At 45.7% G+C, this 19,113-nt stretch overlaps 1 protein-coding gene across 2 annotated transcripts in view; it reads right to left on the minus strand.

Moving 5' to 3' along the window:
* Positions 1-19,113, minus strand: part of slc4a4a (solute carrier family 4 member 4a) — a 249,535-nt gene that overhangs the window by 167,411 nt on the left and 63,011 nt on the right. For both annotated transcript variants that reach the window (XM_071404435.1, XM_071404436.1), the window contains exon 4: positions 13,402-13,575. In XM_071404435.1, coding sequence (XP_071260536.1) covers positions 13,402-13,575 — 174 coding nt within the window. The remainder of the gene's footprint in view (positions 1-13,401; positions 13,576-19,113) is intronic.

Raw genomic sequence — 19,113 nt, forward strand, 5'->3', positions numbered from 1 at the left:
GTCAGTGTTACTACTATATAGAGGACCAGTCAGTGTTACTACTATATAGAGGCCCAGTCAGAGGACCAGTCAGTGTTACTACTATATAGAGGTCCAGTCAGAGTTACTACTATATAGAGGTCCAGTCAGTGTTACTACTATATAGAGGACCAGTCAGTGTTACTACTATATAGAGGACCAGTCAGTGTTACTACTATATAGAGGCCCAGTCAGAGGACCAGTCAGTGTTACTACTATATAGAGGACCAGTCAGTGTTACTACTATATAGAGGACCAGTCAGAGGACCAGTCAGTGTTACTACTATATAGAGGACCAGTCAGAGGACCAGTCAGTGTTACTACTATATAGAGGACCAGTCAGTGTTACTACTATATAGAGGACCAGTCAGTGTTACTACTATATAGAGGACCAGTCAGTGTTACTACTATATAGAGGACCAGTCAGTGTTACTACTATATAGAGGACCAGTCAGAGGACCAGTCAGTGTTACTACTATATAGAGGACCAGTCAGTGTTACTACTATATAGAGGACCAGTCAGTGTTACTACTATATAGAGGACCAGTCAGTGTTATTACTATATAGAGGACCAGTCAGAGGACCAGTCAGTGTTACTACTATATAGAGGACCAGTCAGTGTTACTACTATATAGAGGACCAGTCAGAGGACCAGTCAGTGTTACTACTATATAGAGGACCAGTCAGTGTTACTACTATATAGAGGACCAGTCAGTGTTACTACTATATAGAGGACCAGTAAGAGGACCAGTCAGAGTTACTACTATATAGAGGACCAGTCAGTGTTACTACTATATAGAGGACCAGTCAGTGTTACTACTATATAGAGGACCAGTCAGAGGACCAGTCAGTGTTACTACTACAGTATATAGGACTGTTGATAACACACATAGTTCCTTCTATCTGGTACCAAAAAGGACCAGGCAATGTTGAGGACTGTGGTACCATGTTAGCCTCTCTGTCCACCAGTTGCTAAGTGAGCAGGAGGGAGGGAAGGGTGAGCTCAGAGCGAGAGAGGAAAAGGGGAGAGGAAGCACAAAAAGGAGAGATATAAATGAAAATCCCATCGTTCAAATGCATTTCAAAGCTCTGTGCAGTGTAGCCAAGAGCCACAGACACACAAAGAGGACTTTGTCCTGCAGTAGAGGCTCATGGGAAAGGAGAAGGGGGAAGAATGCCTGCTGGCCAGAGAGCTGAGCTGAGCTGCCACTCTCCTGATTTAGTCCTACTCCCACTTCACGCATTACATGCACCCACACAAATACCTCCCTCTCCTCTCTTCCTGCTGTCTTCACAAAGCTACTCTCTAATGGCCTGTTCTTCCTACCATATTCACTGTATACCATCTGGACTTTCTTACCATATTCACTGTATACCATCTGGACTTTACCATATTCACTGTATACCATCTGTACTTTACCATATTCACTGTATACCATCTGGACTTTCCTACCATATTCACTGTATACCAGCTGGACTTTACCATATTTACTGTTCACCATCTGGACTTTACCATATTCACTGTATACCAGCTGGACTTTACCATATTTACTGTTCACCATCTGGACTTTCCTGCCATATTCACTGTATACCATCTGGACTTTCTTACCATATTCACTGTATACCATCTGTACTTTACCATATTCACTGTATACCATCTGGACTTTCCTACCATATTCACTGTATACCAGCTGGACTTTCCTACCATATTCACTGTATACCATCTGGACTTTACCATATTCACTGTATACCATCTGGACTTTACCATATTCACTGTATACCATCTGGACTTTACCATATTCACTGTATACCATCTGGACTTTACCATATTCACTGTATACCATCTGTACTTTACCATATTCACTGTATATGTGAAGACGTATTCCTGTTGTATACGTATACTGTTGGCATGTGAATATTAAATCAACTGGATTGACATGTAAATATTAAATCAACATGATTGACATGTTAGTATTAATCAACATGATTGACATGTTAGTATTAATCAACTGTCACATTGTATAAATGATTGGAGACAGGCGCAGGAATACGTAATAGGGGGTTACAACAGATACAACATGCCATGAAAGGCACGGGGACGAAGCCCAAAACGTATACAAAAACACAGGGATGCAAACCTCTAATAAATACACGGGACGAGACCCGTAATAACAATACACAGAACGAGACCTGTAATAGCGAGTACACAATACACAGAACGAGACCCGTAAGAACAATACACGGGACGAGACCCGTAATAACGAGTACACAATACACAGAACGAGACCCGTAATAACGAGTACACAATACACAGAACGAGACCTGTAATAGCGAGTACACAATACACAGAACGAGACCTGTAATAGCGAGTACACAATACACAGAACGAGACCCGTAATAACGAGTACACAATACACGGGACGAGACCCGTAAGAACAATACACGGGACGAGACCCGTAATAACGAGTACACAATACACAGAACGAGACCCGTAATAACGAGTACACAATACACGGGACGAGACCCGTAAGAACAATACACGGGACGAGACCCGTAATAACGAGTACACAATACACGGGACGAGACCCGTATGAACAATACACGGGACGAGACCCGTAAGAACAATACACGGGACGAGACCCGTAATAACGAGTACACAATACACGGGACGAGACCCGTAAGAACAATACACGGGACGAGACCCGTAATAACGAGTACACAATACACGGGACGAGACCAGTAAGAACAATACACGGGACGAGACCCGTAATAACGAGTACACAATACACGGGACGAGACCAGTAAGAACAATACACGGGACGAGACCCGTAATAACGAGTACACAATACACGGGACGAGACCCGTAAGAACAATACACAGAACAAGACCCGTAATAACGAGTACACAATACACGGGACGAGACCCGTAAGAACAATACACGGGACGAGACCCGTAATAACGAGTACACAATACACGGGACGAGACCCGTAAGAACAATACACAGAACGAGACCCGTAATAACGAGTACACAATACACGGGACGAGACCCGTAAGAACAATACACAGAACGAGACCTGTAATAACGAGTACACAATACACGGGACGAGACCCGTAAGAACAATACACAGAACGAGACCCGTAATAACGAGTACCCAATACATGCAGCAAGAAAGCCGAAACAACAAAGCGCAGATACTCACAGACCAACGGACATGGAATAAATAACCGACAAGACAATGGTGAACAGAGGGCACATATATACAATTACTAATCAGGGGGAATGGGAACCAGGTGTGCGTAATGAGAGACAGTTCAGTGACGTCTAGAGGCCTCTGGTACTCTGGTACTGTTGCACGGAATGAGCAGCAATACCGGGGGAATCCGTGACATCAACATGCTTGGCAAGTAAATATGAATCAACATGATTGGCATGTAAATATGAATCTAAATGATTGGCATGTAAATATGAATCTAAATGATTGGCATGTAAATATGAATCTAAATGATTGGCATGTAAATATGAATCAACATGATTGGCATGTAAATATGAATCTAAATGATTGGCATGTAAATATGAATCTAAATGACTGGCATGTAAATATAAATCAACATGATTGGCATGTAAATATGAATCAACATGATTGGCATGTAAATATGAATCAAAATGATTGGCATGTAAGTGATCACCTGGATACATTGCTGATGACTGCTGGACTGTTCATTAATCACGGTACTCCATTTTGTTTGTTTTGATTTTCTGTTGGCCCCAGCCTCGAACTCAGGCCCTGTGTGTAGTTAACTGATCCTCCCTGTCCATTCATCGCCATTTTACCTGTTGTTGTTGTTTTAGCTGATTAGCTGTTGTTGTCTTAGCTAGCTCTCCCAATCAACACCTGTGATTGCTTTATGCCTCACTTTATGTCTCTCTCTAATCTCAATATGCCTTGTATACTGTTGTTTAGGTTAGTTATCATTGTTTTATTTTTACTGCAGAGCCCCTAGCCCCACTCAACATTCCTCAGATACCTCTTTTGTCCCACCTCCCACACATGGTGTGACCTCACCTAGCATAACTAGTGCCTCCAGAGATGCAACCGCTCTTATCATCACTCAATGCCTAGGTTTACCTCCACTGTACCCGCACCCTACCATACCCCTGTCTGTACATTATGCCCTGAATCTATTCTACCACGCCCAGAAATCTGCTCCTTTTATTCTCTGTCCCCAACGCACTAGACGACCAGTTTTGATAGCCTTTAGCCGTACCCTCATCTTACTCCTCCTCTGTTCCTCGGGTGATGTAGAGGTTAACACAGGCCCTGTGTGTCCCCAGGCGCTCTCATTTGTTGACTTATGTAACCGTAAAAGCCTTAGTATATGAATGTTAGCATCAGAAGCCTCCTCCCTAAGTTTGTTTTACTCACTGCTTTAGCACACTCCGTCAACCCTGATGTCCTTGCTGTGTCTGAATCCTGGCTTAGGAAGGCCACCAAAAATTCTGAGATTTCCATCCCCAACTACAACATTTTCCATCAAGATAGAACTGCCAAAGGGGGAGGAGTTGCAATCTACTGCAGAGATAGCCTGCAAAGTTCTGTCATACTTTCCAGGTCTATGCCCAAACAGTTCGAGCTTCTAATTAAAAAAATGTATCTCTCCAGAAATAAGTCTCTCACTGTTGCCGCCTGTTATAGACCCCCCTCAGCTCCCAGCTGTGCCCTGGACACCATATGTGAATTGATTGCCCCCCATCTATCTTCAGAGTTCGTTCTTTTAGGTGACCTAAACTGGGATATGCTTAATTAACACCCCGGCCTTTCTAAAATCTAAGCTAGATGCCCTAAATCTCACACAAATCATCAAGGAACCCAACAGGTACAACCCTAAATACGTAAACATGGGCACCCTCATAGATATTATCCTGACCAACTTGCCCTCCAAATACACCTCTGCTTTCTTCAACCAAGATCTCAGCGATCACTGCCTCATTGCCTGCATCCGTTATGGGTCCGCGGTCAAACGACCACCCCTCATCACTGTCAAACGCTCCATGAAACACTTCTGCGAGCAGGCCTTTCTAATCGACCTGGCCCGGGTACCCTGGAAGGATATTGACCTCATCCCGTCAGTTGAGGATGCCTGGTTGTTCTTTAAAAGTAATTTCCTCACCATCTTAAATAAGCATGCCCCTTTCAAAAAATGTAGAACTAAGAACAGATAGCCCTTGGTTCACTCCAGACCTGACTGCCCTCGACCAGTACAAAAACATCCTGTGGCGTACTGCACTAGCATCGAATAGTCCCCGCGATATGTCACTTTTCAGGGAAGTCAGAAACCAATACACACAGTCAGTTAGGAAAGCAAAGGCTAGCTTTTTCAAACAGAAATGTGCATCCTGTAGCTCTAACTCCAAACATTTCTGGGACACTGTAAAGGCCATGGAAAATAACAGCACCACCTCCCAGCTGCCCACTGCACTGAGGCTAGGAAACACTGTCACCACCGATAAATCCACAATAATCGAGAATTTCAATAAGGATTTCTCTACGGCTGGTCATGCTTTCCTCCTGGCTACCCCAACCCCAGCCAACAGCTCCACACCCCCCACAGCTACTTGCCCAAGCCTCTCCAGCTTCTCCTTCACCCAAATCCAGATAGCTGATGTTCTGAAAGAGCTGCAAAACCTGGACCCGTACAAATCAGCTGGGCTAGACAATCTGGACCCTCTCCTTCTAAAATGAACCGCCGCCATTGTTGCTAACCCCTACTACTAGTATGTTCAACCTCTCTTTCATATCGTACGAGATTCCTAAAGATTGGAAAGCTGCCGTGTTCATCCCCCTCTTCAAAAGGGAAGACACTCTAGACCAAAACTGTTACAGACCTATATCCATCCTGCCCTGCCTTTCTAAAGTCTTCGAAAGCCAAGTTAACAAACAGATCACTGACCCTTTCAAATCCCACCATACCTTCTCTGGTGTGCAACTCGGTTTCCGAGCTGGTCACGGGTGCACCTCAGCCACACTCAAGGTACTAAACGATATCATAACTGCCATCGATAAAAGACTGTACTGTGCAGCTGTCTTCATCGACCTGGCCAAGGATTTCGACTCTGTCAATCACCATATTCTTATCGGCAGACTCAACAATCTGGATCTCTGGCAGTCTCTATGGAGGTACAACAGGGCTCAATTCTCGGGCCAACTCTTTTCTCTGTATACATCAATGAGATCGCTCTTGCTGCGGGTGATTCCTTGATCCACCTCTACACAGACGACACCATTCTGTATACATCTGGCCCTTCTTTGGACACTGTATTAACAAACCTCCAAACAAGCTTCAATGCCATACAACACTCCTTCCATGGCCTCCAACTGCTCTTAAACGCTAGTAAAACTAAATGCATGCTCTTCAACCGATCGCTCCCCGCAACCGCCCACTCGACTAACATCACTACTCTGGACGGTTCTGACTAGAATATGTGGACAACAACAAATACCTAGGTGTCTGGTTAGACTGTAAACTCTCCTTCCAGACTCACATTAAAGTTAAATCTAGAATTGGCTTCCTATTTCGCAACAAAGCCTCCTTCACTCATGCTGCCAAACATACCCTCGCAAAACTGACTATCCTACCGATCCTCGACTTCGGCGATGTCATTTACAAAATAGCCTCCAACACTCTACTCGGCAAACTGGAAGCAGTCTATCACATTGCCATCCGTTTTGTCACCAAAGCCCCATATACCACCCACCACTGCGACCTACATGCTCACATCGGCTGGCGTGAGCATACTGGACCATATGTGTGGGCCAGTGGGATCACACATATGGCGAATGGGTCTTGCGACATATTCGTTGCAAGACCCACTGGCTCCAGGTCATCTATAAGTCTTTGCTAGGTAAAACTCCGCCTTATCTCAGCTCACTGTTCACCATAACAACACCCACCCGTAGCACGCGCTCCAGCAGGTTTATCTCACTGTTCATCCCCAAAGCCAACACCACCTTTGGCCGCCATTCCTTCCAGTTCTCTGCTGCCAATGACTGGAACAAATTGCAAAGATCGCTGAAGTTGGAGACTTATATCTCCCTCACTAACTTCAAGCATCAGCTATCTGAGCAGCTTACCGATCGCTGCAGCTGTACATAGCCCATCTGTAAATAGCCCACCCAACAACCTACCTCATCCCCATATTGTTTTTATTTACTTTTTTGCTCTTTTGCACACCAGTATTTCTACTTGCACATCATCATCTGCACATGTATCACTTCAGTGTTAATTTGCTAAATTGTAATTACTTCGCTACTATGGCCTATTTATTGCCTTACCTCCTCACTCCAATTGCACACACTGTATATATACTTTTTTTCTATTGTGTTATTGACTGTACGTTTGTTTGTCCTATGTGTAACTCTGTGTTGTTTTTTGTCGCACTGCTTTGCTTTATCTTGGCCAGGTCGCAGTTGTAAATGAGAACTTGTTCTCAACTAGCCTACCTGGTTAAATAAAGGTTTGTCACGTTCCTGACCTATTTTTATGTTATTTTGATTATGTTTAGTTGGTCAGGGCGTGAGTTGGGGTGGGCATTGTATGTTGTGTGTGTTTTGTTTAGTCTATGGGTGTTGTATTGTGTATGGGATAGATAATTGTGAGGTTGTCTAGTTATGTCTATGGCTGCCTAGATTGGGTCTCAATCAGAGACAGCTGTCATTCATTTGTCTCTGATTGGGAGCCATATTTAAGGTAGCCATAGGCAGTAGGCTTTTGTGGGTAGTTGTCTTGTTTAACGTTTGTTGCTTGTCTGGGCACTTGCGTTATTTAGCTTCACGATCATTTGTTGTTGTTTTGTTTGTTTGTAATAGTGTTTTGGTTTCATGTTCATCTTCGTTCATTTATTAAAAGAAGATGGCTTATTTTCCTCATGCTGCGTTTTGGTCCGAATCTCTTCCACACGATCGTGACAGAACTACCCACCACAACAGGACCAAGCGGATTGAGGAAGGAGAAAAGGAACTAAAACAATGGAGAGAAGAGGAATGGAGTTGGGAGCAAATTTTCAATGGAGAAGGACCCTGGGCTAAGGTTGGTGTGAATCGCCGCTTGCGGGAGGAGAAGAAGGCAGCCACAGCCCAGGAGCGCTGGTATGAGGAGGCAGCACGTAAGAGAGGCTGGAAGCCCGAGAGGCTCACCCAAAAATTTCTTGGTTGGTGTGAATCGCCGCTTGCGGGAGGAGAAGAAGGCAGCCACAGCCCAGGAGCACTGGTATGAGGAGGCAGCACGTAAGAGAGGCTGGAAGCCTGAGAGGCTCACCCAAAAATTTCTTGGGGGGGGGGGGCTAAAGGGGAGTGTGGCGAAGCCGGGTTGGGTACCTGAGCCAACTCCCCGGGCTTACCGTGGAGTAAGAGGGCGTCGTACTGGTCAGACACCGTGTTATGCGGTAAAGCGCACGGTGTCCCCAGTACGCGTGCTTAGCCCAGTGCGGGCTATTCCACCTTGCCGCACTGGGAGGGCTAGGTTGGGCATCGAGCCGGATGCCATGAAGCCGGCCCAACGTATCTGGCCTCCAGTACGTCTCCTCGGGCCGGTGTACATGGCACCAGCCTTACAGGTGGTGTCCCCGGTTCGCCTGCATAGCCCAGTGCGGGCTATTCCACCTCGCCGCACTGGCAGGGCTACGGGGATCATTCAACCTGGTAAGGTTGGGGAGGCTCGGTGCTCAAGAGCACGTGTCCTCCTTCACGGTCCGGTATATCCGGCGCCACCTTCCCACCCCAGTCCAGTACCACCAGTGCCTACACCACGCACCAGGCTTCCAGTGCATCTCCAGAGCCCTGTTCCTCTTCCACGCACTCTCCCTAAGGTGCGTGCCCTCAGCCCGGTACCTCCAGTTCCGGTACCACGCACCAGGCCTAGAGTGTGCCACGAGAGTCCAGTGTGCCCTGTTGTTGTTCCCCGCACTAGCCTGAAGGTGCGTGTCCTTAGCCCGGTACCTCCAGTTCCGGTACCACGCACCAGGCCTACAGTGCGTCTCAGCCGGCCAGAGTCTGCCGTCTGCCCAGCGGCGCCTGAACTGCCCGTCTGCCCAGCGGCGCCTGAACTGCCCGTCTGCCCAGCGGCGCCTGAACTGCCCGTCTGCCCAACGCCGTCTGAACTGTCCGTCTGCCATGAGCCTGCAAAGCCGCCCGTCTGCCATGAGCCTGCAAAGCCGCCCGTCTGCCATGAGCCTACAGAGCCGTCCGCCAGACAGGAGCCGCTAGAGCCGTCCGCCAGACCGGAGTCAGCTAGAGCCTTCCGCCAGACCGGATCAGCCAGAGCCTTCCGCCAGACCGGATCAGCCAGAGCCTTCCGCCAGACCGGATCAGCCAGAGCCTTCCGCCAGACCGGATCAGCCAGAGCCTTCCGCCAGACCGGATCAGCCAGAGCCTTCCGCCAGACCGGATCAGCCAGAGCCTTCCGCCAGACCGGATCAGCCAGAGCCTTCCGCCAGATCTGACCAGCCAGAGCCGTCAGCCAGCCATGACCAGCCAGAGCCGTCAGCCAGCCATGACCAGCCAGAGCCGTCAGCCAGCCATGACCAGCCAGAGCCGTCAGCCAGCCAGGACCCGCCAGCCAGCCAGGATCCGCCAGCCAGTCCGGAGCTGGCGTCCCTCAGCCCGGAGCTGCCGTCCCTCAGCCCGGAGCTGCCGTCCCTCAGCCCGGAGCTGCCGTCCCTCAGCCCGGAGCTGCCGTCCCTCAGCCCGGAGCTGCCGTCCCTCATCCCGGTGCTGCCCCTTATCCCGATGCTGCCCCTTCAGTTAGGTGGGTTTAGTTGGAGGGTGGTCATTGGGTGGGGGATACGGAAGCGGGGAGTGACTATGGTGGTGTGGGGACAGCGTCCAGAGCCGGAGCCACCACCGTGGACAGATGCCCACCCAGACCCTCCCCTAGACTTTTGGTGGTGCGTTCGGAGTACGCACCTTGAGGGGGGGGTTATGTCACGTTCCTGACCTATTTTTATGTTATTTTGATTATGTTTAGTTGGTCAGGGCGTGAGTTGGGGTGGGCATTGTATGTTGTGTGTGTTTTGTTTAGTCTATGGGTGTTGTATTGTGTATGGGATAGATAATTGTGAGGTTGTCTAGTTATGTCTATGGCTGCCTAGATTGGGTCTCAATCAGAGACAGCTGTCATTCATTTGTCTCTGATTGGGAGCCATATTTAAGGTAGCCATAGGCAGTAGGCTTTTGTGGGTAGTTGTCTTGTTTAACGTTTGTTGCTTGTCTGGGCACTTGCGTTATTTAGCTTCACGATCATTTGTTGTTGTTTTGTTTGTTTGTAATAGTGTTTTGGTTTCATGTTCATCTTCGTTCATTTATTAAAAGAAGATGGCTTATTTTCCTCATGCTGCGTTTTGGTCCGAATCTCTTCCACACGATCGTGACAAGGTTCAATCAAAATAATATATTTTAGGCAGATTAACAATGACATCACTGGCCTACAATAGATTAAAGGAATAACTATCAAATGAGATCTAACTCACAAGACTATTTACGGCTTAAGTTGTATTAATTAAATGCAAATCATATCTGCATCAATATGTTGTGTTTTACTAGGTTATATTTGGGTACAACTAAATAGCCTACTGTAAATCAAGATTGAAGACACAGGATATTGCATGTCTGTGGTTCACAAAGCAGCTGGGATCAGACCCTGGTCTCTGCTTACCCTCACCATAGCAGGAGGTCTGTACTGTGTTGGTTTGTAGGCAGGGGATATGGGCCCTAACCCCCAGGACAAATGGGGAGGTGTTTTATTCAGGCAGAGGTTAAGAGATGCTGAGAATCTTTCCAAGACAGGCATCTCTATGCAACAACAAAATGTTTCAGAGAATTTGTTTGTTTTTTTCCTCAGTGCTAGGGACAGATGGCAGATGTGGCCTTTAACCCCACATACATAGCTTGCCCCACTATAACTGTGTCAAACCAAATACTGTAGTGTTCATAGCCAGTATTGTATTGTTTTGTGAGTATATTTAATCAATAAATCCCGAGGAGGTGTGGTATATGGCTAATATACCATGGCTAAGGGATGTTCTTAGGCCCGATGCAGCGACAGCATACAGCCCTTAGAAGTGGTATATCAGCCATACACCACAACCCCCCGGGATTTATTATTTATCTAACCCTAACCCTAACACCACAACCCCCCTAACCCTAACCCTAACACCCCAACCCTAACCCTAACCCTAACACCCTAACCCTAACCCTAAACCCTAAACCCTAACCCTAACCCTAACCCCTAACCCTAACCCTAACCCTAACCCTAACCCTAACCCTAACCCTAACCCTAATCCTAACACCACAACCCCCCGAGGTGCCTCGTTGTTATTAAGAACTGGTTTAACAACAAAATTATAACACAAAAAAGACATGTTTTGTCATATCTGTGGTACACGGTCTGATATACAACAGCTTTCAGCCAATCAGATTCTATATTATAAACCACTCGGTTTATAATATAGTTCATAGTACACTTAATTAACAGCTACAGTGATGATGGAGGACATTCCATTATAGCTTCTCAAACAAATCCAAACTCTACACCCGTATCAAATTATCCACCTGTATCAAATTCTCCACCTGTATCAAACTCTCCACCTGTATCAAACTCTACACCTGTATCAAACTCTACACCTGTATCAAACTCTCCACCTGTATCAAACTCTACACCTGTATCAAACTCTCCACCTGTATCAAATTCTCCACCTGTATCAAACTCTCCACCTGTATCAAACTCTACACCTGTATCAAACTCTCCACCTGTATCAAACTCTACACCTGTATCAAACTCTCCACCTGTATCAAACTCTCCACCTGTATCAAACTCTACACCTGTATCAAACTCTCCACCTGTATCAAACTCTACACCTGTATCAAACTCTACACCTGTATCAAACTCTACACCTGTATCAAACTCTCCACCTGTATCAAACTCTACAGCTGTATCAAACTCTACACCTGTTACAAACTCTCCACCTGTATCAAACTCTACAGCTGTATCAAACTCTACACCTGTATCAAACTCTCCACCTGTATCAAACTCTACACCTGTATCAAACTACACAGCCGTATCAAACTCTACACCTGTATAAAACTCTACACCTGTATCAAACTACACAGCCGTATCAAACTCTACACCTGTATCAAACTCTACACCTGTATCAAACTCTACACCTGTATAAAACTCTACACCTGTATCAAACTACACAGCCGTATCAAACTCTACAGCCGTATTAAACTCTACAACCGTATCAGATTCCTTGTGCATCAGTGTTGAGTGTAACAGTGTGGATTACCCCTGGCTGTTATCAGCAACACAGACGGTGTTTTCTTGAATCACTAAACAGCTGAGTAAAGCCTTGTCCATCTGCAGACGGCCAGACTCCACGCAGAGCAACACAGCAACCAACACAAAGGTCTACACAGCAACCAACACAAAGGTCTACACTTAAACCAACACATATCAAAGGCACCACATTAACCAACACATAGCAAAGGTCTAACATATACATTGACTTTCCCTCTCCCCCAACCCCTCTGTCAATTTCACTCCTTATCTCTCCCCCCTCTCTCTATCTCTCTACAACCCTCTCTAATCTGTAGACTAATCCTAAACCTCTCTAGTATATAGACCAATCCTAACCCTCTCACTAGTCTGTAGACTAACCCTAACCCTCTCTAGTCTGTAGACTAATCATAACCCTCTCTAGTCTGTAGACTAACCCTAACCCTCTCTAGTCTGTAGACTAATCATAACCCTCTCTAGTCTGTAGACCAACCCTAACCCTCGCTAGTATATAGACCAACACTAACCCTCTCTAGTCTGTAGACCAACACTAACCCTCTCTAGTCTGTAGACCAACACTAACCCTCTCTAGTCTGTAGACCAACACTAACCCTCTCTAGTCTGTAGACCAACTCTAAACCTCTCTAGTCTGTAGACTAACCCTAACCCTCTCTAGTCTGTAGACCAACACTAACCCTCACTCTAGTCTGTCCAAACACATTCGTCCCCCTACCGGGCTATCCCACGGATTGGCTCAGCCAATCCTTCTCATTGAGTTAAGTGTGCAGTGATTGGCAGATCGAGTGGAGTGAGCAGTTATTGGCTGACAGTGGAGTGAGCAGTTATTGGCTGACAGTGTAGTGAGCAATGATTGGCTGACTGAGTGTTGTCAGCAGATTTGGGGGTCACCTCAAGCCTTTGTTAGGGCCAGGGAGTGTTAGTTGTTCTGAAAAGCAGCTCTGCTGCCCTGAGAGACGTTTCGGCCGGTAATCTCTGCTGCCAGGGAGATGGCCGAAGCCGGTAATCTGTCCTGACGTGTATTTTAGCAGCACTTACTGAGCGGTTTGAGGATGCTGTTGCTGGCCTCATCGTTGTTTTCTGTGTCGGACCTGTCAGAGGCGTTCTCCGTCAGATGATCCTTCCTGTCCTTGTGGCTGCCTCTCCGGCGTTGACGTCTCCGACGCCGGTAGCTCTTGGGCATCTGCACTCCGATGTAGATGGTGTGGTGACCTGGATGGAAGAGAAAGACAATGGGTTAGGGTTAACAATGGGTTAGGGTTAACAATGGGTTAGGGTTAACAATGGGTTAGGGTTAACAATGGGTTAGGGTTAACAATGGGTTAGGGTTAACAATAGGTTATGATTAACAATAGGTTAGGGTTAACAATAGGTTATGATTAACAATGGGTTAGGGTTAACAATAGGTTATGATTAACAATGGGTTAGGGTTAACAATAGGTTATGGTTAACAATAGGTTATGATTAACAATGGGTTAGGGTTAACAATAGGTTATGATTAACAATGGGTTAGGGTTAGACGGTGGGTTATGACTGGCATCAGCAATGTTGGGCAAGGGTACCAAGGCTGGCACACGAGGGCATTTGCATTGGCACACCAGGCATGAAATTCCAGTGTTTGGATTGACAAAATTGCATTCTACCAGGTTGGAGATTTGGTCACCTTTCCACCAAGGGAGCATGTAAATAAATACCAACCCTTCCTAAATGCAGGTTATACAGGAACATGCTCAGAAGGTGTTGTCTAGGCCAGACATAGAAGTTGGCCTCCAGCTGTCAAATCAAATATTTTGGCCGTGAAGAAATAACAGGTAGCAGTGACGTTTCAATGTTTGTCTCCACTTGCAATCAGATCTCCAGAGGGTATTATTAACACGGCTGCTCACATTCCTTAAAGGCATAGTTTTGGATTCTGGTAATATCTACTTCCCCCAGAGTCAGACGAACTTGTGGATCTTTTTGAGGACCTTTTATGTCTCTGCGTGCCGTTTAAAGGAAGTTGCTATGCTAACTAGTATTAGCGCAATGACTGGATGTTTCTGTAGACTAGTTAGCATTGACTCGCGAAACTACCTCTAACTTACTTCATTCAGGACGCAGAGACATACATATGGTATCCACGAGTTCATCTGACTCTGGAGAAGTATAACTATTCTATAAGGAATGTGGGCAGTCTGGAGGTTTGACTGCAAGTGCCAAAATCCAAAACTATCCCTTTAAGGTTGTGCTGTACTGTAACCCTACCTATCTATTTTACATTTTAGTAATTTAGCAGACGGTCTTAACTAGAGCAATTTACAGGTGTAATTAGGGTTAAGTGCCTTGCTCAAGGGCACATCAACAGATTGTTAATTTAGTCGGCTCTGGGATTTGAATTTAAGGGGAAACCTTTTGGTAACGTCTAAGGGAGAGGTCACAGCTTTTAACCAGACTAGTGTCTGTAAATAACCTCTACATGAGCTCCATGTGAGACCTCGTCCAGGAGACATATTCAGTGTAAACTGGAAACCACATATCCTGAGGCTGCATTTATTGTAGCTGGGGATTTTAACAAGGCTAATCTGAAAACAAGGCTCCGTAAAATTTTATCAGCATATCGAATGCGCGACCCGGGCTGGTAAAACCCTGGATCATTGTTATTCTAACTTCCGTGACGCGTACAAGGCCCTCCCCCGCCCTTCTTTTGGCAAATCTGACCACGACTCCATTTTGTTGCTCCAATCCTATAGACAGAAACTAAAACAGGAAATGCCTGTCATGTCTGTTCAATACTGGTCCGACCAATCTGATTCCACGCTTCAAGATTGCTTCAATAACGAGGACTGTGCTGTTAGACCTCGTCCTAGAGACATGTTCAGTGCTGTTAGACCTCGTCCTGGAGACATATTCAGTGCTGTTTGACCTCGTCCTAGAGACATATTCAGTGCTGTTAGACCTCGTCCTAGAGACATATTCTGTGCTGTTTGACCTCGTCCTAGAGACATATTCAATGCTGTTTGACCTCGTCCTGGTGACATATTCAGTGCTGTTAGACCTCGTCCTAGAGACATATTCAGTGCTGTTAAACCTCGTCCTGGAGACATATTCAGTGCTGTTAGACCTCGTCCTAGAGACATATTCTGTGCTGTTTGACCTCGTCCTAGAGACATATTCAATGCTGTTTGACCTCGTCCTGGAGACATATTCAGTGCTGTTAGACCTTGTCCTAGAGACATATTCTATGCTGTTAGACCTCGTCCTAGAGACATATTCAGTGCTGTTAGACCTCGTCCTGGAGACATATTCAGTGCTGTTTGACCTTGTCCTAGAGACATATTCAGTGCTGTTAGACCTTGTCCTGGAGACATATTCAGTGCTGTTAGACCTTGTGCTGGAGACATATTCAGTGCTGTTAAACCTTGTCCTGGAGACATATTCAGTGCTGTTAGACCTCGTCCTAGAGACATATTCAGTGCTGTTAGACCTTGTCCTGGAGACATATTCAGTGCTGTTTGACCTTGTCCTAGAGACATATTCAGTGCTGTTAGACGTTGTCCTAGAGACATATTCAGTGCTGTTAGACCTCGTCCTAGAGACATATTCAGTGCTGTTAGACCTCGTCCTAGAGACATATTCAGTGCTGTTAGACCTTGTCCTAGAGACATATTCAGTGTTGTTAGACCTCGTCCTAGAGACATATTCAGTGCTGTTAGACCTCGTCCTAGAGACATATTCAGTGCTGTTTGACCTTGTCCTAGAGACATATTCAGTGCTGTTTGACCTCGTCCTAGAGACATATTCAATGCTGTTTGACCTCGTCCTGGAGACATATTCAGTGCTGTTAGACCTCGTCCTGGAGACATATTCAGTGCTGTTAGACCTCGTCCTAGAGACATATTCAGTGCCGTTAGACCTCGTCCTAGAGACATATCCGGTGCTGTTTGACCTCGTCCTGGAGACATATTCAGTGCTGTTAGACCTTGTCCTAGAGACATATTCAGTGCCGTTAGACCTCGTCCTAGAGACATATTCAATGCTGTTAGATCTTGTCCTGGAGACATATTCAGTGCTGTTAGACCTTGTCCTGGAGACATATTCAGTGCTGTTAGACCTTGTCCTGGAGACATATTCAGTGCTGTTAGACATCATCCTAGAGACATATTCAGTGCTGTTTGACCTTGTCCTAGAGACATATTCAGTGCTGTTAAACCTTGTCCTGGAGACATATTCAGTGCTGTTAGACCTTGTCCTAGAGACATATTCAGTGCTGTTAGACATTGTCCTAGAGACATATTCAGTGCTGTTAGACATCGTCCTAGAGACCTGTCAGTCAGTCAGAGACTCGAAAACAAAAGGCAATACCCGGCAGCCACAGAACACAATAGCACATATTCTCCACATCAACACCCCTCCACACCACATCACTACCCCACCACAGAACACAATAGCACGTATTCTCCAGATCAATCACAATGCCTTCTGTTTTATTCAAATTCACTCACTGACAACCCTCCAGTGTGGATAGAGACCTGATACATTTCTTTGTTGGTCTTTTTTATTCAAGATTGATTACTCCTGAGCTATAGCACCTACAGATACAGTATATCAATCCATAATTTTAAGAGCATGACAGAGTGAATTGAGCACAACAATGACCCAAATAACACCTGACATAGTAACACCCACACTATAGACTGTATCAAGACTGTCCCACACTACAGACTGTATCAAGACACTGTCCCACACTATAGACTGTATCAAGACTGTCCCACACTACAGACTGTATCAAGACACTGTCCCACACTACAGACTGTATCAAGACACTGTCCCACACTACAGACTGTATCAAGACCCTGTCCCACACTACAGACTGTATCAAGACACTGTCCCACACTACAGACTGTATCAAGACATTGTCCCACACTACAGACTGTATCAAGACACTGTCCCACACTACAGACTGTATCAAGACACTGTCCCACACTACAGACTGTATCAAGACACTGTCCCACACTACAGACTGTATCAAGACACTGTCCCACACTACAGACTGTATCAAGACACTGTCCCACACTACAGACTGTATCAAGACTGTCCCACACTACAGACTGTATCAAGACACTGTCCCACACTATAGACTGTATCAAGACTGTCCCACACTACAGACTGTATCAAGACACTGTCCCACACTACAGACTGTATCAAGACACTGTCCCACACTACAGACTGTATCAAGACCCTGTCCCACACTACAGACTGTATCAAGACACTGTCCCACACTACAGACTGTATCAAGACATTGTCCCACACTACAGACTGTATCAAGACACTGTCCCACACTACAGACTGTATCAAGACACTGTCCCACACTACAGACTGTATCAAGACACTGTCCCACACTACAGACTGTATCAAGACACTGTCCCACACTACAGACTGTATCAAGACACTGTCCCACACTACAGACTGTATCAAGACACTGTCCCACACTACAGACTGTATCAAGACACTGTCCCACACTACAGACTGTATCAAGACACTGTCCCAGACTACAGACTGTATCAAGACACTGTCCCACACTACAGACTGTAGACTTTGGGTTAAATTAAAGCATGCGTATCTGCAATGAACTGCTGACATGGACCACAACCAAGACCAGTCTGATCCAGACAACAACATGTAGCAACTTCAGGGGGTGGTGAGATGAGGAGAGGTGAGGAGAGGAGAAGAGAGGAAAGGAGCGAGCAAGAGAAGAGACCAAGGGGAACAGAAAGAGAGAGAAGAGGGAGAGAAGAGAGAAAGGGATTGAAGAGAGAAAGAGAGCAAAGAAAGAGCTAGAAAGAGAGAATGAGAGTGATATATAGGGAGAGAGAGAGAGTGAGAGTGACAGATGAGAATTGAAAGAAATAAAGAGAGAGGGGGAACTAGAAAGGGAGATTTGCACACTGCCAGAGCAGCTTTGTTGTGTGCTTCCTGTTCTTTTGGGTTTTCCTTTAGTTTCTTTTGGGTTTTCCCCACCAGGCCCTAAATGAAGTGAGCTCCCTGTGTTTTACTCACTAAATAACCATAGCGGCACATCACCAGTTACCCCAGTAACACATCAACATTTACACGAGTAAGAGAGCTGCTCGGACAGCAGGGGCCAATGTGGAGGGCTGAGAACTCACCACCAGCATGATAATATCAACAGTATGCTAATACCAACAGCATGCTAATACCAGCAGCATGCTAATAACAAGCAACAGCATGCTAATACCAACAGCTGATACCATCAACATGCTAATAGCAACAGCATGCTAATACCACTAGCATAGCAATAGCAACAGCATGCTAATACCACTAGAACGCCAATAGGAACAGCATTTTAATAGCAACAGCATTCTAATAGCAACTGAATGTGAATACAACTAGCATGCCAATAGCAACAGAATGCTAATAGCAACATCATGCTAATACCTCTGTTCATCAAATCAAATTGTATTTGTCACATGCGCCGAATACAACAGGTGTAAACCTTACAATGAAATGCTTACTCACAAGCCCTAAACTAACAATGTAGTTTTAAGAAAAATACCTAATAAAATAAAAAAATAATAATTACAAATAATTAGTGAGCAGCAGTAAAATAACAATAGCGAGGCTATATACAGGGGGTACCGGTACAGAGTCCATGTGCGGGGGCACCGGTTAGTCGAGGTAATTGAGGTAATATATACATGTGGGTAGAGTTAATAAAGTGACTTATGCATAGATAATAACAGAGAGTAGCAG

This window comes from Salvelinus alpinus, chromosome 5, assembly GCF_045679555.1.
Source record: "Salvelinus alpinus chromosome 5, SLU_Salpinus.1, whole genome shotgun sequence".
In the NCBI taxonomy this organism is placed as follows: Eukaryota; Metazoa; Chordata; class Actinopteri; order Salmoniformes; family Salmonidae; genus Salvelinus; species Salvelinus alpinus.